We start from the raw sequence: 24,745 nt of genomic DNA on the forward strand, positions 1-24,745 counted from the left end.
TTTGTTTAAGAAAAGTTTTACTAATGTGTTCTTATTTCAGCAAAGTTATTGCAACAGGTTTAAAAGGCAGACAGACACACTATTACAGGCTCTAAAGTAACGAAGGAATTTTATACAATTAAAATATTACACAGACCAATGAGATTTACTGAATAACAGATACATAAAAGAAACTAAATCTGAAAGATTAAATCCAGTATTAGCACCTACAGTATCTCTGAAAGTAAAACTTTTAACTGTTTCATTCTTTCCTAATATATTTCTGAACTCTCTCCCAAAAACAGTGCTCTCAAACCCCAAAGATGGAAGAAGGGCATAAGAAACCCTGATACTAAGAATATACAGCCAAAAGAACTAGAAACACTGACTCAGACTTGAGAGTTTTAGTTGGAAATCACTTAACTTATTGTACTTGAACCAATCATAAGATTTCTGTGCACTGAATACTGTATATGAAGAAAGTCTATGAATCATAAGGTTTGCCAGTAGGGACAGTTAAAAATTAGCAATATACAGTATTATTCCTATCAAATTTTTCTTCTCATAAGTTATATTTATAACAAAACTATAATTAAAATATTTATTATACTTGCTTATTACACATTCAGGGACACAGCAGGGACATTTATGTGTTTGATGGTTTAGCATCCACTTTATTGTGCTTACTTATTTTTGTAAGGAACACGCAACACATACTACATCCTCCCAACATTCAAGGTAATGCAATAGCAAAATTCTCCAAAGAAAAATAACTGGAAATTGCATTAAATACTGCTTTAATTAGGAATAATTGCTATCATAAAACAAATAACATTATACATTATTTTTCCAATGAGTTTCAGTTTGAGAAACCGAACAGCAGAAACAGATCTTTAAGATTTCAGTCATGGCAAAACTGGTAGTTCTTCGAGATCCGGGAGATGCATTAGCAAAACCACAGACACAGCCTACCTTTCACCAAAATCCTGGAGAAAAGCATTTTATGAATTTGGGGGAAATAAGACTGAACACTGGCTGAGATACGACTTGAAGTCGAGAGCCACCTGGGAAGCTGGCCCAAGGAATGAAGAGAACCACTGGTACTGGTGGCAGATGAGAAAGAAGCTTTGTGTTGGGCTAACCAATGGCCTATTTTATTAATGGCTTTGAATAAAAAAAGTGAAATGCTTCATTGTGTTTTCTCAGAAACTAATCAAAAGATTACAGAGTCCTACACAATTTGGAGACACAAAGTGGATGCTGAGCGACTAGAGGTCACTCCAGGTGTGGAATTTTAGAAAGTTAGTCCTTGGAGTAAATGGCACCATGGCTCTGGCAGCAGATACAAAGGAATGATGCTCTGGAGAGGAGGTAGGGGACACTCTGCGATCGGCCAGTGGATAGATGAGGGTCCCAGCTGGAGGTGGGATCTGCAGGAGATGCAAAATGTAGAAGTTTTAGCAACATCTCCCCTACACCAGCTCACAGGAGCTCCTTCTAAGTGGGCTAGTTCTGCTGAACAGAATACTAAGCAAGGACACAGCTCGACAGTCTAGAAAACGCAAGCCCTGGATATTTCATCCCTCAACGATCCTGTCACAAGAGGTAGGTAGCAGAGCACAGGCTGAAGTGGCGAATCCGGGGTCAGGTCACCTCGACGGCTACCTACTAGTCTTCAGCCTTAGACAAGGAACTTGGGTTCTCTGCGCCTGACTCTCCTCATCTGGGAAAACAGTACGTACCTTGTAGGGCCGCTGTGACGGTCAGTGCTAAGCATTCAGAACAGTGCAGGCACATAATGAGCACCCACAAAAGTTAGCTATTTTCATCAGCGCTCATTTATTGTGACCGGGTAATGATATGTTCCGATTTTTAAATAAAGAAGACAATCCAAAGAGAAAACACCATCGGTCTTTAACGGAGCTATTTTAAACATTTTTAATAAAGGCCATCTCCATGATTTGTGTATTGTTTGGTTAAATCATTAACTCCCATGTAATACTTCAACCTGCAGAAACCTCAGAGGCAGAACTGAATTAATTACTCTTACAGTTTCTCCCCCCTCCTCCTAGACCTCCACCCACACTAGATCCTGGGCCCGAGGAACACACAGCTTTAAACTGAACAGAAATATTTGCATTCATGAAACTATCCAGAAGCTCCAAATGTAAATCTTTCCCATTTCAAAATTTCATAGTTGCCTGACTATTGATAGATTAGTCTCTGGTGTCTAATTGCTCAAAACCCCACACCACCTCAGAAAAACATCGCATTTAGCAATAATAGCTGCAAAATGGGTCATGACAAATGGGTTGTGCCAAGTCCACGCAGCTGCAACTGATAAAACAAACTTATTCCAAAGGCACATAACAAAAGCCACACATTAAGGTTCCTGGTTGTGCCACTGAGAAGTGTCAGTTTGGAAACTGTACACGACAAAGTCTATGAGCAAGGAACACTAAGTGTTCCCAAACAAGGCCTTTTTAAAGAAAGAAAACACATGGCAGAGGATGTCATTATTTAGAGTTTTGGCTTTCAAAGTCAAAGAATTCAGGTGACACTTCCACTAGTGCTAAAAGATGGCAGCTTTGGAATGTTGGTTGGTTTATAGGATTTGATAAATTGTACGGGGGCAGACAAAATGTATCTTTTAAGAAAGTCCTGAAAAAGAAAAGGGGAGGATAAACACTTAAAATAATCTGATGAACTCTTCCCTCTCCCCATGTTTCTGCTGCTGCAAGTACCTACAGGAAGTATGGTGTAAAAAACAGGTGTTTTATGGTCCGTCGAACTTGGGTTCGTATCCCAAAGTGGGTTAAACTGTAATTCTTTGAGAACACCATTTCATCTGTTTGTACCTTGGTTTGCTCATCTCTAAAATGGGGGAAATACCTGCACACTTTTTGTAAGAATGAGACATACCGTTTGTATAACACCTGGCACAGAGCAGGTGCCCTCGGAATGGCAGTTATTACTGCTGCTCTGGGAGGGAGGAGGAGGTCTGCTTTGGCAGAATCGGTTTCTGTGCTGCCTGTTAGTGACAGTCAACTAGGAAAGCACAGCGGCAGAACACTCTCTGTAGAAAGTGTAAATGACTGGAATTGGTAGAAATCACGAAGTGCGATTTTCTGTTACTCAGAAGGCTGTGCTAATGGACTATGGTTTCCACATGATTCTGCGTCTACACTCCTATCAGTATTAACTAATTTGTTTCTCGCTTCTTTAAGGTCATTATATGGATAATGAAGAGCATAAATATTCTTTTTTTTTAATTCTATTTTATTATATTATGTTAATCACCATACAGTACATCCCCAGATTCCGATGTAAAGTTTGATGCTTCATTAGTTGTATAACACCCAGTGCACCATGCAATACGTGCCCTCCTTACTACCCATCACCAGTCTATCCCATTCCCCCACCCCCTCCCCTCTGAAGTCTTCAGTTTGTTTCTCATAGTCCATAGTCTCTCATGTTTCATTCCCCCTTCTGATTACCCCCCTTTTCTTTATCCCTTTCTTCCCCTACCGATCATCCTAGTTCTTATGTTCCATAGATGAGAGAAATCATATGATAATTGTCTTTCTCTGCTTGACTTATTTCACTTAGCATTATCTCCTCCAGTGCCGTCCATGTTGCAGCAAATGTTGAGAATTCGTTCTTTCTGATAGCTGAGTAATATTCCATTGTATATATGGACCACAGCTTCTTAATCCAGTCATCTGTTGAAGGGCATCTCGGCTCCTTCCATGATTTGGCTATTGTGGACAATGCAGCTATGAACATTGGGGTGCATATGGCCCTTCTCTTTACTACGTCTGTATCTTTGGGGTAAACACCCAGTAGTGCAATGGCTGGGTCATAGGGTAGTTCAATTTTTAACTTTTTAAGGGACCTCCACACTGTTTTCCAGAGTGGCTGTACCAACTTGCATTCCCACCAACAATGTAGGAGGGATCCCCTTTCTCCACATCCTCTCCAACAATTGTTGTTTCTTGCCTTGTCTATCTTTGCCATTCTAACTGGCGTAAGGTGGTATCTCAGTGTGGTTTTGATTTGAATTTCCCTGATGGCTAATGATTTTGAACATTTTTTCATGTGTCTGTTAGCCATTTGTATGTCTTCATTGGAAAAGTGTCTGTTCATATCTTCTGCCCATTTTATGATTTGTTTATTTGTTTCTCGTGTATTGAGTTTGAGAAGTTCTTTGTAGATCTTGGATACCAGTCCTTTATCTGTGGTGTCCTTTGCAAATATATTCTCCCATTCCGTGGGCTGTCTCTTAGTTTTTTTGACTGTTTCCTTGGCTGTGCAGAAGCTCTTTATCCTGATAAAGTCCCATAAGTTCATTTTATCTTTTATTTCTCTTGCCTTTGGAGATGTGTCGTGAAAAAGGTTGCTCTGGCCGATGTCATAGAAGTTGTTGCCTATGTTCTCCTCTAGAATTTTGATGGATTCCTGTCTCACATTGAGGTCTTTCATCCATTTGGAGTTTATTTTTGTGTATGGTGTGAGAGAGTGGTCAAGTTTCATTCTTTTGCATGTAGCTGTCCAATTTTCCCAGCACCATTTATTGAAGAGACTGTCTTTTTTCCACCGGATGTTTTTTCCTGCTTTATCAAAGATTAGTTGCCCAAAGAGCCGAGGGTCCATTTCTGGGTTCTCTATTCTGTTCCATTGGTCGATGTGTCTGTTTTTGTGCCAGTACCATGCTGTCTTTGTGATCACAGCTTTGTAGTACAGCTCGAAATCCGGCATTGTGATGCCCCCAGCTTTGTTTTTCCTTTTCAACAGTTCCTTGGAGATTCGGGGCCTTTTCTGGTTCCATACAAATTTAAGGACTATTTGTTCCAGTTCTTTGAAAAATGTCCTCGGTATTTTGATCGGGATAGCATTGAAAGTGTAGATTGCTCTGGGTAGTATGGACATTTTAACTATGTTAATTCTTCCAATCCATGAGCATGGAATATTTTTCCATCTTTTTATGTCTTCCTCAATATCTTTCAAAAGTGATCTATAGTTTCTAGCATATAGGTCCTTTACGTCTCTGGTTAAGTTAATTCCAAGGTAACGCATGGTTTTTGGTGTTATTGTAAATGGGATGGATTCCCTAATTTCTCTTTCTTCAGTCTCGTTATTCGTGTATAGAAATGCAACTGATTTCTGGGCATTGATTTTGTATCCTGCCACCTTACTGAATTGTTCTATAACTTCTAATAGTTTGGGAGTGGATTCCTTTGGGTTTTCCATATAGAGTATCATGTCATCTGCAAAGAGAGACAGTTTGACTTCTTCTTTGCCGATTTGGATACCTTTGATCCCTTTTTGTCTTCTGATTGCTGTTGCAAGGACTTCTAGTACTATGTTGAATAATAGTGGCGAGAGTGGGCATCCTTGTCGTGTTCCTGATCTTAAGGGAAAGGCTTCCAGCTTTTCCCCATTGAGAATAATGCTTGCAGTAGGCTTTTCATAGATGGCTTTTATGAGATTGAGAAATGTACCCTCTATTCCTACACTCTGAAGGGTTTTAATCAGGAAAGGATGCTGTATTTTGTCAAATGCTTTTTCTGCATCAATTGAGAGGATCATATGGTTCTTGAGTCTTTTCTTGTTGATATGATGTATCACATTGATTGATTTGCGAGTGTTGAACCATGCTTGCATCCCAGGTATGAATCCCACTTGGTCATGATGGATAATCCTTTTAATGTACTGTTGGATTCTATTAGCAAGGATCTTGTTGAGGATTTTGGCATCCATATTCATTAGAGAAATCGGTCTGTAATTCTCCTTTTTGAGGGGGTCTTTGCCTGGTTTGGGGATCAAGGTAATATTAGCCTCATAGAATGAGTTTGGTAGCTTTCCTTCTGTTTCTATTTTTTGAAATAGCTTTAGGAGAATAGGTATTATTTCTTCTTTGAATGTTTGGTAGAATTCCCCAGGAAAACCGTCTGGGCCTGGAGTTTTATTATTTGGAAGGTTGTTTATCACTGACTCAATTTCTTCATAGTTAATTGGCCTATTTAAGAAATCTATTTCTTCCTGTTTCAGTCTTGGTAGTTTATAGGTTTCCAGGAAGGCCTCCATCTCTTCCAGATTGTTTAGTTTTTTGGCATATAGCTGTTGATAAAAGTTTCTAATAATCCTTGCAATTTCAATGGTGCTGGTCGTGACCTCTCCCTTTTCAGTCATAATTTTAATAATCTCAGTCCTTTCTCTTTGTTTTTGGACAAGTTTTGCCAGTGGTCTATCAATTTTATGGATTCTCTCAAAGAACCAGCTTCTAGTCCTGTTGATCTGCTCTACTGTGGTTCTGGTCTCTAATTCATTGATTTCTGCTCTAATCTTGGTCAACTCCTTCCTTGTCAGTGGGTTAGGCCTGTCCCTCTGTTGCTGTTCCAGTTTCTTGAGGTGAGAATATAGAAACTGCATTTTAGATTTTTCTATTCTTTTGAGTGAGGCTTGGATGGCTATGTATTTCCCCCTTAGGACTGCCTTTGCAGTATCCCATAGGTTTTGGACCGTTGTGTATTCATTCTCGTTGGTCTCCATAAATTGTTTAATTTGTTTTTTGATTTCCTGGTTTATCGAGTCATTCTTGAGCAGGATGGTTCTTAGCCTCCAAGTGTTTGAGTTTCTTCCAGGTTTTTCCTTGTGGTTGAGTTCCAATTTCAGAGCGTTGTGGTCTGAGAATATGCAGGGGATAATTTCAATCTTTTGGTATTGGCTGAGACCTGTTTTGTGTCCCAGAGCATGATCTATTCTTGAGAATGTTCCATGGGCATTTGAATAGAATGAGTATTCTTTGGTTCTGGGGTGTAGTGTTCTATATATATCTATGAGGTCCAACTCGTCGAGTATGGCATTCAAAGCCTTTGATTCTTTGCTTAGTTTTTGCCAGGGTGTTCTGTCTATTTCTGATAGTGGGGTGTTGAGGTCCCCTACTATTACTGTGTTCTTATCTATATGTCTCTTTATTTTGGTTAAGAGTTGGCTTGTGTATCTTGCTGCTCCCCTGTTGGGGGCATATATATTAATAATTGTCATATCCACTTGTTGAATACTTCCTTTAAGAATAATATAGTGCCCTTCTGTATCTCTCTCTATGGCCTCTAGTTTAAAATCCAGTCTATCTGATATGAGAATTGCTACTCCAGCTTTCTTTTGAGGTCCATTTGCGTGGAAGATGGTACTCCATCCCCTTACTCTAAGTCTGAATGCATCTTTGGGTTCAAAATGAGTCTCTTGTAGACAGCAAATGGATGGGTCATGTCTTTTTATCCAATCTGCAACCCTGTGGCGTTTTATGGGAGAGTTTAAGCCATTTAGATTGATAGAGATTATTGACAGATATGATTTTAATGATGCCATTTCTCTTTAAAGTCTTTGTATCGGTTGTGACTTGCTGCTCTGTATCACTCTTGGGGCCTTTTTACCTTTATAGAGCCCCCCTTAATATCTCCTGTAGGGCTGGTTTCGTGGTTACGAAATTGGTTAATGATTGGCGATTTTGGAACGTCTTTATTTCTCCATCAATTCTGAATGACAGCTTTGCTGGATAAAGGATCCTTGGCTGCATGTTTTTCTCTGAAAGAGCTTTAAAAATGCCCCCCCAAGCCTTTCTCTCATTCCAGGTCTCTGTAGACAGGTCTGACGTAATCCTGATACCTTTGCCTTGGTACGTGAGAAATTTCTTTGCCCTGGCCGCTTTCAATACTGTATCCTTGGATCTAATATTTGCGAATTGCACTATGACATGCCGTGGCGTAGGTTTGTCCTGGTTGAGCTTGGATGGGGTCCTCTCTGCCTCTTGGACACGAATGCTTGTTTCCCTTGCTAGATTAGGGAAGTTTTCAGCTACAATTTGTTCAAATATCTCTTCTAGACCTCTGTTTTTCTCCACCCCTTCAGGGATGCCGATGATTCTGACATTGGATCGTTTCATAGAGTCAGTAATCTCCCGTAATCTACATTCGTGGGCGTGGATTTTTTTAAGACCAGCTTCTATTTTCGTTTTTTCTTCTACTAACCCATCCTCCAATTCGCTAACGCGTTCCTCTGCCTCGGTGACCCTGGCCGTCAGAGCCTCTAGTTTTGACTGTATTTGGCCCACTGAGTTTTTAATTTCTGTCAGATTCGCTCTCATTTCTGCCCTTAGGGATTCTATATTCTCAGCAACGCTTTCTCTGATGCTTTTTTCAAGTTTACTCATCATCTTGACCATTGTTGCTCTGAATTCCATTTCTGATAATTGGGATACATCCATATGTATTAATTCTGTGGCCGAGGCCAATTCTGTGGCAGAGGCCACAGACTCATTATCTTTTCTTTGCTGGGGGGGACTTCTCCTTCTCGTCATTCTGATGAAGAGAGATTGCAGGGTTGTCCAGAGCCCAAGTGTTGACTGGGACCCAGGCCGTGCGCCCTTGTTTTATAGAGATCTTAGGGATGTGGGCTTCTTCCTTAAAGAGTTTATTTATTTATTTGAGAGAGAGAGAGACAGTCAGCAAGAAAGGGAACCCAAGCAGAGGAGTGGGAGAGGAAGAAGCAGGTTCCCGGTGGAGAAGCCCGATGAAGGACTCCTTACGGAGCGTTGTGATCACACCCTAATCCGAAGACAGGTGCTTGGTGACTGCGCCACTCAGGCGCTCCGGGTTGTGGGCTTCTTGATTTTTCAGCCTGCCTTCTGGGGGAGGGGCCTGCCTGCCGGTACTCAGAAAACCCTGTTTGGGTAGAGTCTCTGTGTCCCTTGCGAGGGGGGATGGGGATGGGCACCCTGTGAGCCGGTATTTCCGGGCTTTTGTTCTCTGGCGGCTTTCCCTGGCGGTTTGCTATGCCTCTTCTGAGAGAGCAGCAGCGGCTGAAATTCAGCCTCTGTCTCAGAACAGAGGGATCGCGGATCGTTCTCCACTGATGTTCTGGCCACTTTAACTCTGTTTCTGTTGGTGCTGCTCAACCCTGCAGCATCCCGGGCTGTGCGCCCCACACCCGGCGTCCCAGCCCTCACTTCCAGGGCCGGCACGTCTCTGTCCTTTGTGTTTCCAACCCCGCCAGCCGCCAGCCGCCAGCCGCCCCGCGCGGGCTCCCGGAGCTCCCCGTCTCAGTCTGGTGTCTCACGGGTGCTGACCGCGAGTCCGCCTGCTCCCCCGTGCAGGTGGCCCGCCAACCGCCAGCCGTCCCGCGTGCGCTCCCGGAGCTCCCTTCTCAGCCTGCTGTCTCAAGCGTGCGGGTCCGCGGTCTGTCCGCTCCCCCTTGTAGGTGGCTACCGCTTCCCGGCGCCCTGACACGGCGGCTCCCTCCCCCTTCTGTTTAGCTTCCGATAACTGTGCGCGGTTTCACGGCTCCCCGCCTCGTACCTCGATACTCAGCGCTGGAGATGTTCATTTGTAGAGATCCAGATGTATCTTCCTGAGTCTCAGGCTGATTCCGTGGATATTCCTGGTGGTCTGGTACCTATCCAGCTCAACTCAGGGGACCGGCTGAAAAAGGGGTCCCCTACTCCTCCGCCATCTTAACCTCCCCCCTAGAGCATAAATATTCTAAACAAAAGAATTAAATTTACGGTTTTAACCACCAGGATAAGTTTTCTTCTACAGGGCAATGAAGCCACTTAAATAAAGGAAATATTCACAATCTTCCCCCTCCACTCTGAAATGCTTCTTTGTTTATTAAAGCCACTCATCATACAGGCAGGGCAATTGCTGAAATGATTTTAATATGCAAAATCCAAAATGATTTTTATATGCAAAATGTCTACGATTGCTTTGAAATATTAAAACAAGACCTCCTTCCCTGAAAAAACACCTGCCAAAACAAAGCAGCAACAACAAAACCAGTCTGAAAACAATACAGAAGGGAAAAATCAGGATTAAATTCTAGATCACTGAATAGAACCTGGGTTAAATATACATTTTAAATCTCAAGCCAATACAGAGAATATGCCATTATCTAATGATTTATTTACCACGGAGGCAAGAAAATTCACGCATGCTACAAATGATAAAAACTTGCATGTAAATCGTATAATTTTTTTACCTTTAATTCTACGGTTTATCTTCCACTGCTCATGCCTCTGTCTTCATAAATGGTGATTTCAATCTAAACAGCATAGCTGTTAAGAAAACACTGGAGAACAGAACATATAAAAGGGGACTGTGGCAAGATGATGTGTATGATCTGCACGGACTTTGCTTTCAATTTCCTTTGCTCATTTTTAAATTATTAAGAATTTCTCCTACTTAAGTTAAATATGATGCTTTCTTCACTTTGCAAAAAACTTTAAGAATGTAATTGCCTGTAGTACTCCACATGTAATTCTGCCCCCCGCAAACATTCTTTATTTTTTGGAAAAAAAAAAATTCTGAAAAAAGATGCTATATTGTAGAACTAGGGGATTCTTAGCTGAGAATCGAAGAAAGTAATGAATTCAGGGGTTCAAAAGGCCCTGTAATTATTTGCAAACTTTTTCTTGGGAGAGGGTTCATGACCTCTAAAAGTTTAAGAACCAGTGCTGCAGAGTATAATAAAACTGCTGAAATTATTATCAGCCGGAAGGCCTGGGATTATCTGACCTAGGTTTTTAAAAAAATTTATTTTACTCATTACTCCAGTTATCAAGCTAAATTAGTTTTTTTGCAATTTTATTTACCAAATTCACTTAGTGAGTTTCAAAGCTTACTGCCTCTAAAAATATGCACAGTATGTCAGAGGTAATGAAATGATACATCTGGCAGCTGTAACTGATTTCAACTAGTCAGATGAACCCATGGAACTGCAATTCATTTGGATGACAAGTCTCACCACACATTATGAGTTTATGCATTTCAAAGAGGCTTTAGGTTCAGAGTTTCTGCAGCTGAGATGCATTACTCATGCCACCCCCATTATTACTACAAGATGCCCTCAGAACCACCAAGAAAGACGGTAACCAGAACATTAAACCATCTGAGGACCTGCACAAGGCAAAGGAAGGAGACATGCTTTCAGAAAAATGTTGGAAACAGAAGGCTTATGATAGGTATGCAATTCACACAGAAGATTCCTAGGGCAAATACAAGAGAAGGGAGTTAAATTCTCTCTAGCTGATGCCAAATAGTACTGTCAAAACTTTCTTTTTATAGATATTTAGACCTTATGATCTGGACAAAAAAGATACAACTCGAAGTCCTCTCTCAATGGGATCTGTCAGGAGGAGGCCTTGGGGAGCATATATCTTCTCATTCTGTTCTTGAATGTATTTGGACACTTTCTTCAGAACCTGACAGAAAGAAACACCATAGCTTTTAACACGTCATCAGATTTCCCATTAAGTATCAGCTGGATCTCAAAAAACTCAGGCAGTGGAATTAGCTTTTAAAACAAGAAATGGGGGGCGCCTGGGTGGCTCAGTCGTTAAGCGTCTGCCTTTGGCTCAGGGCATGATCCTGGCGTTCTGGGATCGAGCCCCACATCAGGCTTCTCCGCTGGAAGCCTGCTTCTTCCTCTCCCACTCCCCATGCTTGTGTTCCCTCTCTCACTGGCTGTCTCTCTCTGTCAAATAAATAAATAAAATCTTAAAAAAAAAACCAAGAAATGGATATTCATATGAAGGGATGCAGCTGTGAGTATCTGGCACACACCGGTTGTACACGACACACAGCACAGCCTGATGGACTCCACAAATTACAGGATCTTCTATGCAGTGTAAGTACCAGTGCATACAAAAGCATGAGCGCCAGCCCCTCCTTCTTACCTGCTGTCGTCTCAATCCTGGATATAGAGAAATAAGTAGATGATTATACACACAAAAGTTGGTTGTATTTTTTCTCTTTCCCCCTTATCAAATGTTGTTAATGTGACACCAAGGTAGTTCTTGGCTGTTCCCTTTAACACTTAAGAACTGCTGCTTCTCTCCTTGGAATGTTTTTGTCAACTTTAAGTAATGATACAAAGTTGGCCCATTAACAAGAGATAGCCCAGTTAGTTTAAGAATGAGAAGTTTATTTCCTTTGTAAAGCATGTGACAGCTGCTATGGAGTTTCTGATGACAGGTGTCTTATATCATTTCCACCACCGCATATAATGCTACTCTGTAGTTTGCTCTTGTGTTGTTGATGGGAACTTCGGGTTGTAAGTTTAGCATTAAGGCTGTAAAAGTCAAAGCAAATGCAGACAAAAGCCAGATAGGATACAAAGGAACTTCTGGAAATTGCCAAATCTCTAGCTTTAATAAGGGCAATTTTGAGATAGATAAGCTAGAAGAACATAAATCTTAATAGCTATATACAAAATCAAAGAGTTACATGTTTTATTTCAGATTCAAAGTCATCATAACCCTTTTTTGGCTCTAATGTTCAAAAGGGCTTTGATCCAGTTCTTTAATTACTATATATTTTCTTAAATTCATACTACCAGCATATGCTAAAGTCTTGGATAAATGTGATCACAACATAAGGGAAAAAAAGAACTGTATGAGAATAAAGTTAAAGATTAAGAAGCAATTAAGTGCGGGTCTGTGACATACCAGGGCAAACTAACAAAATTAGGGTGCTGGAATTTAGGTGCTGTCGTGTAAGATGATTTAGAATTTACAACACCAGGTAGTTCATATAATGAATTTTCTTATTGAAGGGAAATAAAATTTAAGTAGGTTTATTAAGTTACATCTTTGGGAATACTATAATTTCATGTTCTAAAAGCATGGTGTTATTACAAGAGCAATCTGCAGGGTTCTTTAGGTAGTGAATTAAGAATAACACTTCTAGGGGTGCCTGGGTGACTCAGTCGTTAAGCGTCTGGCTTCGGCTCAGGGCGTGATCCCGGCGTTCTGGGATCGAGCCTCGCATCGGGATCCTCTGCTGGGAGCCTGCTTCTTCCTCTCCTCCCCCCCCTTGTGTTCCCTTTCTCACTCGCTGTCTCTCTGTCAAATAAATAAATAAAATATTTAAAAAGAATACCACTTCTAAAGAAAACATTTTTTTTTCATCTAATTACCTGAAGTAATACAAGTATCATTCTCATATTTTCAACTCACAGAACTCGAGTGATGCTTGGTCTTTGTGGGCAAAAAAGAAATCTTAGGCACTGTATTTCTATCAGTTTGTCAATCATGCTAAAATAACAAATAGAAGGAAGTAGCCCATAAAGGTGCCCAACTCAGGACGCTCAATCTTCTCTCCAATTCCTTTCTTAGCTCACCTGCCAGAACTGGAAATTGGAGAGTCGGTCTACCCTCATTCCAGTCCATTTCCACTAGGGGGGACAGTCAGAAAAGTGCTTGCATGGCTGGTTTCAAAGAAAGGATTCCCTCAGAACAGCTTTCTTTCCTCTTTCCTTGGGTACAGGTTACCAGCAAAGAAACAGCATGTCTTTATTTGATTTAAGCATAACTCTGTTGTGCAAGGTTTTTATCTAAACTTTAATAACAGTCACGTGCACTTAGGTATCAGTTCAGAAAGGAAACAATGTTTTGTTTTTGCGTAAGCTCCAAATCCTCTTTTACCACTCTGGCAAAGGCAGGACTGTCTTAAACAAGATACTCTTAAACTCTCAGTCTCTTTAGCAACAAGAAAGTATTAACATGAGTAGACTCATACTGCATCCCAGGCAAGACAAAGCAGCATTCTTACTCCCAAGAAACTTTGTTGACATTTTAGTCATAGTTTATTATTTTTGGTAAAGCAATGTCAAAACAAACTATAATATTGAACAAAATTACCTCTGTGATCCTCAAACCCTCAACAAAACCTCACAATCAAACCTCATTGAAGACTATTATCCTCCTTGAGAATATTAAACTGGGGAGACCCTTAAGAAAAAATCCAGACGTTCAAGAAAAAATATCCTAAGCAAAGCTAAGCAAGAACAGCAGGATCTTAGTATTTTCAGAAAATATCTAAGTTGCTTCTGATTTGTTCTTTTACAGATTAGAGCACATAAGCAGAAGGGATGTTATGAACGAGGCAGACAGCTACTGAGAGGAGAAGCTTCTACCAGCCCATTTGTTCCCTAATTATAATGGGCAGCAACAATAGAGAAACAACACTGAAGTCTTTATCTTCTTTTGAAATCAATAAATAGCACATTATAGAGGGAAAAAAGCATGATTGTTCTAGTGAGTTTTAAAAGGCTTATTTACAATTTCAAAAAATTTAACCCACATGATGAAGTGTAAGCATTATATTTGGCTTACTGTTTGTAGACTAAAAATTTTAGTGTTTAAAACAATACAGACTAAATGACTCAATCCTGTCCTTTCATAAAGTGGAAAATGAGAGCACAGAAATTCCTAAGGGACAAACTGGAGAGAGGGAGAGGGCAGCTGTTCTTATATCATTTTATCAAAACTACAAGTATACATTTAATATTTTCTTTTAAAAGTGTAAGTACATGTCTTAATTATGACCATTCCAGTTACTCACTTGGCACGATCTATTTATTCACATCCAGTTTCTAAAATAAAATCACCTACTTAAAAAATGTCACCCTGTCTTAAATTTTGGTTTCTGGACTAATTTTATTTGGTCTTTTTTTTTTTTTTTAAAGATTTTACTTATTTATTATTTGAGAGAGAGAGAGCACATGAGTGGGGGTGGGGGAGAGGGAGTAGCAGGCTCCCAACTGAGCAGGGAGCCTGATGTGGGTTTGATCCTAGGACCCCAAGATCATGACCCAAGCCAAAGGCAGATGCTTAACCAACTGAGCCACCCAGGTGTCCCTATTTTAGTTGGTCTTTACTTGCTTTATAATACTCCATAAAAAGAAAGAAACCTTAATTAGACTTACAAAGTAGTACCTTCTATATTGCCTATGAACCCAAGTTAAAACATGTATTAGGATCAATTTCCACTCTTTCTGATACAGAGAACTGCCTTTCAAGATTAATAATCAAAGGGATATTGATTGATTGATTGTAGGCTCCACGCCCAAGGTGGGCTTGAACTTAACCCTGATATCAAGAGTCACATGCTCAACCGACTGAGCCAGCCAGGGGCCCCAATAGTCAAAGGGATTTTAATTAAAAGCTGCTAAATGTTTTAAGAAGCTAAATAAGTTAGCGGCTGCTAAAAAAGATTACTTACACCTGAAAAAAACTGTTCACAAATATCTGATTAAAACGTGTGTATATACACGTGAACACGAGTGCATGTATATACATATACACACATGTACGCGCATATACACTAACTTAATTTTTAAATTTATCTTAAGAGAACACTATTTATCAGGCATCTACCATATGTGAGGAAATACATTAATTCTAACACCCATTTTATAGTTGAGAGAACTCAGATTAATTTGTCCATGATCCCATAATTAATGTAATTGACTTGGCTGGCACCCAATTACCAATTTCTTTTTACAACTGACATTAGAACGAGGTAGCTATCTATTTTAGCAAATGCACATGGATAAATAAAAGTTAATTAAAATCTTACCAACAAATGTAAAGCTATAGTGAAATGACAACTCAATTACCTAATACTCCACTAAGCATGAACAAAATTGTCTAGAGGATATAATTCTACCTTAAACTGGTAGTATCTTATACTTCTTTAAATGACCACCCTCAGATGGCCTAGTTTCTATCCATATGCAGTCAGCCTTACCCCTCCTACACTCAGTTCCTCGTCATATCTTGGTTCCACTATCATCATAGTCCTTGAACTTGTTCACTTCTTTCCACCTCTACTGCTCCATTCCCCGTCCAAGCTGTCGTTGTCTCTTGCCTGGATTTCTATGGAGCATCCTACCTGGTTTCCCTACTTCCACTTTTATATATCTTTTCTCCCCTAGAGTAAAGGGACTGCTTTAAAACGAAAATCTGATATCAGTCTCCTGCTTAAAATCTTCGAGTAGCTTCCCCGCTGCACTGAGAATGAAATCTGAGCATCTTTCCATGGACTACACACTCCTACATGATACAGCTCCTCCTTCCCTCTCCAAATTCGCCTCTGGCCCCTCTCTCCACTCCTCTCCTTCCACACTGGCCTTCTTACAGTTCCCAGGACCCACTGCGCTCTCTGGGCCTTTGCACACACTGACCTCTCTACCTGAATGGTCCCAGGATTTGCATCCTTCATGTAGCTGCTTATAGGTTACCACTTCAGAGGCCTTTTCTGACCACACAATCTAAATTAGGTCTCTCCTATTGTTTTCTATCACAGGAAAGTTTGTTTTCTTCAAGCCACTTACCACCATTTATAATTTAGTTGGTTTTGTTTCCTTTGCATCAGTTGTTACCACTAAATTATAGACACCACAAGGTCAGCAATCACATTTGCCCTATTCTGTTATATCCCCTGCACACTGTTTAGCACATAGTAGGCTTTCAATAAATATTTATCAAATGAATGAATCCCTTGTCCCTTTACTCAGCAAATGTACTATTAAAGAGAAGCTGCTAAGACAAAACACAGACTGAAAGCTGATACTGATCCTTTAAAACTTCTGATTTTGAATGTTAAACAGGAATGAAAGTTAACTGCTTCTCTGTATGATATGGAAAAAAATATAAACTACTAATTCAGTTATTTAAATACTCCCTTTTATTAGTAACACTAAGACAATTCATGTCAGGAGCTAATGAAGCATATGGCAGCATTTTCAGCCAATAACTCACAAAAATAGTTCAGCTGCAACTGTATCTCCTTTTCACTATAGAGTCCTAGACAATCACAGGGACGCTTCTATTAGGTGAGGTATAATCTGTAATACAGACATCCTTATAGCATTTCAGTTGCTAACCATGCTCAAAATTAAATGATTTATTAGGGGTTACTGTGATTAACTTAAATTCATTCAGCGAGCGCCTAATACACCCAGGGCACAGTGTTGGGCATGAAGAGGGACACAAAACCACTAAGGCACTGTCCTTGACCTCAAGAAAAATACATACCTGAAGTGCAAATAAGAATGCAAACTGCTACATTCCAAAGTCAAGAGAGGTTAAGTGCCAGGAAAAGAGACATAAATAAAATGCTGTGGGGATACAAAGGTGAGAAAGAATTCTGATTTAGAAGAGTAAGGAAAAGTGAGATGACAGTAGGACCTAATGGACTTGGTGAGATTTGAACATGGGAAGAATGGCACTGTAGGTGGAGGAAAACCTTGGAGGGTGTGCTCGGTGCCCGGCCAGGGAATGAGTTTGGCTGAAAGATGAAGTGAAGGAGGGGTGGGAGACAAAGCTGGAAAGGTTAAGTTGGAGGTCACTTGGAGAAAGGGCTTGAACTTTAGGCACTGGCAGTAAATGGGAAGCCAGGGAAGGCCTCTAGCTTTGTAAGAGTACTAGAGGAAGTAATGCAGTGTTGTTGTTTTAAAGATTCTATTTTATTTATTTTAGAGAGAGGCAGTGCACCTGAGTGGGGAGAGGGGCAGAGCAGGAGAGAGAGAGAGAATCTCAAGCAGACTCTGTGCTAAGTGCAGAGCCTGGCACGGGGCTTGATCCCAGGACCCCGAGATCATGACCTGAGCTGAAATCAAGAGTTGGAGGCTCAACTGATTGAGCCACCCAGGTACCCCAGTAATGCAGAGTTTTATGAAGGCAGCAGCGGATGGTTTGGAAAAATAAAAGAATGGAAGAGATGAAACTCAACAGACTATTTCAACAGCCTAAGAGACAGGTAGTAAGGGCATATATTAGAACAGTGGCAGAGGAAATCATGAAATGTTAATGAATGCGAAAATGGAAGATGTATCAGTCTTTGACAACTGATAAATTTTCCCCTCTTCTTCATCTTTCACACCTTCAGATGGTACTGAAAAAGGCAGGGTGCTATTAAACAAAACCAGGAGGTGTGCAGTTTGCCTTTGGGACATCTAAGTTGAGAAGCTGGCAACTCCAGGTCTAGCAGGCAGCTGGAAAAAGAAGATAAGAACTCAGGTGGCAGGATAAGATTGAAGAGAGAGACTTGGGGGAAAAAAGTAAGAGGATTCTCAGAAAGCTAGACAGAATGAGAATATAGATTTTCCACAGTCTTCTTAAGTGTAAGCCAATTTGAACATTGGTATGTCAACTCCATGTTGACAGATCAATTTTGACCAGTTTCTGAAACACTCAGGATTCTTTACTATGTGCTCTAGACACAGGAGCAACAGCAAAATTTAAATTATTATTATTACACATGCCCCTTTAAGTTTTATGGCAACTGCCACCATGTAAGCATGTCAACAACTCACCTTTTTTATGATTTAAGAGATTTTGTGAAAACAAAGGTAGCCTTACCTTCTCATAATGAGTTTCCATGCATAAGAAGATGGTGTATGCTGTTAAACAAGCCAAACAGCCTTCAAGATAGGATTGGCCCCCAAGCTTCTCTGCTTCTGCATAAAGGTTATTTAGAGTTCGAACTGTTTCTTCAAACTGCTGTCTATCAATCTATACAGAAAAAAGAATTCAAAAATAAGTTTTGGAAAAAAAGATTAACCACTCACTAATGCTTGCTATCACTAATTTATTCTGTTTTATCAACATTCCTATCCACTAGCTGGCAAGCATTTTAGGTGATAAAATTAGTACCTATGTTACTGAAACTGCTTAGTCTTTGTTTAATCTTATCCCTCTTATGGACACGGGGTATCTTCAAGACTCAGTATGGTATCTCTTTATTCTCTATGCTGAGTATCAAGTAACTTAATAAAATTATACAATCCTGGGGTACCTGGTGGCTGAGTTGGTTGAGTGTCCGACTCTTGGTTTCAGCGCAGGTCATGATCTCATAGGTCATAGGATCGAGGCCCATGTTGGGCTCTGTGCTCAGCAGGGAGTTTGCTGGAGAGTCTCTCTTTCTCTGCCCCTGCCCCCCAGCTCGTATGCCCTCTTTCTCTCTAAAATAAATAAATCTTTTACAGACGTAGTGAAGAGAAGGGCCAGGTGCACCCCAATGTTCATAGCAGCACTGTCCACAATAGCTAAATTATGAAAGGAGCTGAGATGCCCTTCAACAGATGACTGGGTTAAGAAGATGTGGTTCATAGATACAATGGAATATTACTCAGCCATCAGAAAGAACGATTACCCAACATTTGCAGCAACATGGATGGGACTGGAGGAGATTATGCTAAGGGAAATAAGTCAAGCAGAGAGAGACAATTATCATATGGTTTCACTCATTTATGGAACATAAGAAATAGCAGGAAGATCAGTAGGAGAAGGAAGGGAAGAAGGAAGAGGGGGTAAACAGAAGGAGTAATGGACCACGAGACTATGGACTCTGGGAAAAAAACTGAGGGCTTCAGAGGGGAGGGGAGTAGGGGATTGGGCTAGGCTGGTGATGGGTAGTAAGGAGGGCACATATTGCATGGAGCACTGGGTGTTATACGCAAATAATGAATCATGGAACACTACATCAAAAACTAAAGATGTACTGTTTGGTGACTAACATAACATAATAAAAAATATTATTAAAAAAATAAATAAAATAAAATAAATAAATCTTTTTTAAAAATCATATAATCCCCCCAATCTTTCCATTCACTTATATTCACATTTACTGAGCACCCACTATCAGACAGATGTTAGGACAGGCCTTAGAGAAAGATGAATAAGACACTCTCTCAGTCCTCCAGCAGTTGAGTCATGAAAGCAGAATAGGTATGTAAACATAAAAACATAACAAATTGACAAAGCACTACAGTGGAGGCATATTTAAAGTATGGTGGGGGCACAAAAGGTAGGAGACATTCTCTTTATCTGGAAAGAGCAAGTAATATTATTTTTTTAAAGTTTTTATCTAAATTCCAGCTAGCTAACATACAGTATAATATGAGTTTCAGGTGTACAAAAGAGTAATTCAGCACTTTCATACAACACCCAATGCTCATCACAAGAAGTGCCCTCCTTTATCCCCATCACCTATTTCACCCATCCCCCCACCCACCTCCTCTCTGGTAACCATCAGTTTGCTCTCTATAGTTAAGAGTCTGTTTCCTGGTTTGCCTCTTTTGCTCTTAAGAGCAAGTAATCTTAAGTTGAGTACCTAAACACTGGAATCTACTGAAAGCTCACACTAAACAAGACAAAATCTCAAACTATCGCACACAACTCTTCACACCGAGTCATTCCTATTACCTTTCTATTCAGTGACACCATTATTTCACATTTACACTAATACCACCACTGTCATCCATTTTCACTCTAATCTCCTGCTTTCACTTTTTTCTCCTAATTTTGTAGATTTCAAATCTCAATGCTCTGCCCTAGGACTTTCACCCCATTAGTAGAGTATTTCATGCAACACTATCATTCTCAGCAAAAAAGGACAATTTATCTGTCCTTACTCTAGGCCTCCACTCACACATCTGCCTTATTCCTGAAAGGAGTAACTCCTTACATATAAATTCTATCTTTTATGAAGTCTTTTTGTTTTTTTTTTTTTCTGAGAGAGAGAATCTTAAGCAGACTCCATGCTCAGTGCAGAGCCTGACACGGGGCTCAATCTCACAACCCTCAGATCATGACCAGAGCCAAAATCAAGAGTCAGAGGCTTAATCGACTGAGCCACCCAGATGCCCCACTTTTGTGAAGTCTTTATATAGAAACAGACTCGGAAGAAAGTCAAAGAACTTTGATATACAGTTTGAGACAAAATAGTCCCACGAACATAATTTTTTAAAAATGTAAAACAATTTATGATTTTCACCTTTAAGCTATTAAAATCCTTTAGGTTAGAGGCAGTTGCAACTACTGTTTTGTCCTTTGTGTGGAAAAACTATTGAGGACTCAATGAGCCAATGGCATGAAAAACTTTAATGTGAACTTTAAAGTGGTGGCGGCTCTCCTGTTTTTCAAAAGGAGCTACTTTTAATTTCGCAGAATATTCAGAGTTTCTGACAAGGGCTGGGTGGGTGGAGATGGTGCTAGAAGCCAGGGTAGCATTCCTGCATTGAGCCACCACTTGAAGAATGGTTATCTGGGGAATCCATGTCAGAGTTCTCATTCCCTGAAAACGGACTTTGTTCACTCCATGAACAAATATTTATAAGAAATTGTTATCTTTACTAATTATGCCCAAGTTAACGCCTTCAGTTTGTCACATCAGGAAATCCACAAAAGTCTAAATAATTTCAAACATGCACATTTGATCTACCTAAAATATTATGATCTGATAAGGAAAGTTCTTTGAATTATGTACATTTCTTTGGACACAGTGTGATTCAAAACCATGGGATCCAACCCAGAAACATTTTATTTCTTTCAGATCAGAATTACGGTCATAGCAGAAACATGAATTCTTAAAAAAGTTATTCCAAGATTATAATGCTTTACAGGACGGAGGTAAATCACAGATCATTAAAAAAAATCCAAGGTGAAGGATTTTTCTTAAAAAAAGTTTAATAAAAAGGAAATTAAAGTCAAGAATTTCTTTGAAAGGTTATTAAGAAAAGAAATGGGGGTAAAAAGCATGCTAGGCAGCAGTAAAGGCAAAGGACATAACATACAAGGGCTCAACAGAACAAATGTGGGCATTTTCCTCTCACTCACTTCACTATGAAGACCTCCTGTCAGTATTCTCCCTTGGGTACTTGAAGCTATAAAATTGGGAGATTTGTGAAGTGGGAGCCAAATATAAACTTGGAGTAATAATAGACATTGAAAATCAGAAGGAAACAGGAATCAGACTCATTTTCTCAGAATTTTTGTTTCCTGAACTATGTCATAGAAAGCATGGAGCTAAAGCTTAAAGTGATCATAAGTCAAAGGTAACAAGTCAAAGGTAATTTCTACCAACCAGATGTAGACACATATTTTTAAAGGTATGTAAGGGAACAAATCCTTCAATTATAGTTCACTCATTTCTCTCCTACCCAGACCAAGGGTGCCTAACATGTCTGTATTTTGGCTAAAGTGAGAATAAAGCATTAAGGACTGTCCTGGCAACAAAGTACTTAAGCATCAAAGTATTACATTCTAACAGGCAACAGAAAAAGTAAACTTGTCAACAGGCAGAACTTGTCCTCACTCCGAGATTAAAGAGTACAAATATATGTATGTTTAATGCTTTAAAGTAACACAAAACATTTGTATATTAGTTTTTTCCTCTATTAAATTGCCAAGTGTGATGTTCTCATAGAAGGAAAATCACCCCCAGTGGCAGAGCAATCAGTACAATTTCTAGGTAAGCAGTAGAGAAACAAAGACAGAAACCTTTCAATTTTCCATCAAACAAAGCAAGGAAAATTTAAACCTGTAATTTAAACTTGATTTCAATGCATTAAAAGAAAAAAATCAAAGCTCTCCCAAGCAGTTTAAAGTATAAACTAGTGTTTTAACCCAAACATTTAAAAAGAAAAAGGAAAAAAAAAAAAACCTCAAAGACCTCAAAGACACAATTGGACAGCACCAAATAACACTCCATATAGTTACAAGCAGTTCTAGGCTATAATCTGAAGTCAAAGAAGTAAAAGGACTCCAGAATTTAGAAACATCAATTTCCTGTAAGAATCAGTGGAGTACTGTGACTACATTGTGTTTCTGTATTCAAACTATAAAATAAGGGCTCTACCACACACGGAGTGGAAGGCCAATGTCTGATTCTGCATACATATATTTGGCTCAGTTATGAGCTGGAAGTTTGACTTTAAAACCTTTAAACAAAGGAATCTTGTAACATCCAAGTAAGTGTGGTAAAAAGAATAGTTTACACTCTGATTTGAAAGTACATAAATAGCGTAAGTCAGAGTTTCCATAAAAGGCTTACAAATAAAACATTTGCTTCATTTCATACAAGCCCTAACATGTAAAACATGTTAACTGTGATGTTACATTGTTTTAAAAATAACATTCAGTAGCTCTAGCCAAAAGGCAACTTGCTCAATTTCTACCTTTTCAAACCACGGTGGAAATGTCTACCCAGTGTCAAGCTGAGTTAACTCCACATCGAGATAATGAACTGCAGCATTTATATGGCATTTCACAGACAAGCTAATCTACAAACCATCTTTATAAAGCATACCTGATCTTTTATTTGCACTTTAAGAAACATACTTAGGTCACTAACCTGACCACAGTTATAAATTAAGTTAAAAGGACACTACAATTGATATACATTGATTTTCTAAACTTGGCAATCAGGTAGAACCACCTACCTGTTACAAGCTGATTTTAAAGGACTGCTACACATTTCTCTAGTATAGACTCATCTACACCCACTTATCCCATGACCAGTATTTCTTACTCCCACACCCACAGCACACCTAATCAATCACCTCTAGTCCCTCACCCTCCCCATCAAGGAGAAAAGGGCACAAAACCTGGTCCCATGTAACCAGAAACTGACCTCTAAAAAGAAAACAAAATGGCTCAAGGCCAAAAGATCTTTCTTTGGTTGGGTAAGCACATGCAGGTACAAGAAAGCACACACATACGCTCACTTCACTGCATTTTTAAAATAAGATACAATGATTTTTCCCCTCTCAGTCTGAAGAAAGAGGGAACACAGCCCATTCTTCCATTTCTGTATGCAGGGTTGCCTAAGGGACCCATATCCTGACGCCAATTTTGATATGCAAGCCAACAAAACACAGGTGGCTCCCAGTGATTGTAACTGGGAATGACAAGTGTAAGGCCTTGTTCTGAGATCTTTCCCTGTCCAGGCCAATCTAGTGCTCTGCGTTTCTCAGGTTCCAAGAAGGCCTGTCTGTACTGCCTGGCATGGCAACTTAATAAACCCTTTCTGCCAAGCAGTGCGACCAGCACAATGGCCACAAACGCCAGTCACGAGAATGATGATAATTACTCTTGCCTGGCGAGGTAGGAGGATATAGCTTACAACATGCTGAGTTAGGTGGCTTGGAACCTCAGGAATTAGTTCCTCATCACTGCTGTCAAACCCGGGGTGGGGGTGGGGGGAGAGCAGGGAAGACGACGGCTGGCTGGGTACAGATTCCCGGCACTGGGCACCACAGAGTGTTATAAGGTCATCACACGGGGGGCTTGGCCTTACCCGTCCTCCTCCAAGCATCGTGTCTTGCTTAGTGGCCCTCTTCGGACCAAGGCTCCTTCTTTGCCTGCCCCTCCCCAGAGCCGCGAGACCCTGAGCGGGCCCGGTGTCGGCCCATACTCCCTTCCATCCCTGAAGAGCCCCCCTCCCTCGCCCCAGAGCAGGTGCGGGGTGCCAGTCTGCGTACCCGGTTCTCCAGCTCCGCGGGGAACTTGGTCTGGAACTGGCACCGTGTGCCACTGCTGTAGTCTCGCTGAATGAATACCTTCCCGGACACCGGCGCCTGCTGCGGCCTCATGGCGAGGACAGGACCGGCGCGCTGCGGGTTCGGGGGGGACACCAACCACGGGTCAGATCCCCGGCCTGGACCCAAGACTCAGCCCGCTAGCCCCCCAGGCCCACCCACGGGCCAAAATGGCCCAAGGCTTCCCCCACCCCACTCTCCTTCACCCATACTGTCACCGCAGGCCTTTAGCTACAGCCCCGGCCCAGGCCCCGCGCCCCCCACAGCCCGGTTCGGCCCGGGAAACACGAACCCGCCTCCTCTGCCCTCCAGCTGCAGTCGCACCGCCCACGACGTCACTTACGTCCTGCCGCAAAAGGCCTCTTTCCCCGCCCCTCAACTCGGTTCCTACCTCAAGGCCAGGGCCCGCCCTTTTCCCGGCCGTAAAGCGACTCTGGTGAGGCTGCGCGCTGTCGAGCGGAGGCGCGCCCAGCGGGCGGGGTCCGGGCCGATTCCTTCTCCCGCCCCTCCCGAAGGAGTCAGCACGGAAGGAAAAGGCTGGGCTGGGAGGGACGAGTGCGGGAAAACTGTGGAGGCTGGCCTCTACGGGTGGTTGCGGAGGTCT

General features: G+C 40.9%; 1 protein-coding gene across 3 annotated transcripts; it reads right to left on the reverse strand.

Moving 5' to 3' along the window:
• GOLGA7 (golgin A7) lies at nt 1–24,688 on the reverse strand. Of its 3 annotated transcripts, none has more exons than XM_034647592.1 (6): nt 24,533–24,688; nt 24,085–24,216; nt 18,182–18,334; nt 11,135–11,236; nt 10,015–10,077; nt 1–1,409 (listed from the first exon to the last, which is right to left on the reverse strand). In XM_034647592.1, the coding sequence occupies exons 2-5, from the start codon at nt 24,193–24,195 to the stop codon at nt 10,030–10,032; spliced, it is 414 nt and encodes a 137-aa protein (XP_034503483.1). In that variant the 5' UTR covers nt 24,196–24,216; nt 24,533–24,688; the 3' UTR covers nt 1–1,409; nt 10,015–10,029. The 3 variants fall into 3 exon arrangements, with proteins under 3 accessions (XP_034503483.1, XP_002918590.1, XP_019654540.1); XM_002918544.4 differs by lacking the exon at nt 24,533–24,688 and adding an exon at nt 24,434–24,532; XM_019798981.2 differs by lacking the exon at nt 24,533–24,688 and adding an exon at nt 24,434–24,532 and having other exon boundaries at nt 10,015–10,082.
• Nucleotides 24,689–24,745: the final 57 nt, after the last annotated feature.

This window comes from Ailuropoda melanoleuca, chromosome 18 (assembly GCF_002007445.2).
Source record: "Ailuropoda melanoleuca isolate Jingjing chromosome 18, ASM200744v2, whole genome shotgun sequence".
Classification (NCBI taxonomy): Eukaryota; Metazoa; Chordata; class Mammalia; order Carnivora; family Ursidae; genus Ailuropoda; species Ailuropoda melanoleuca.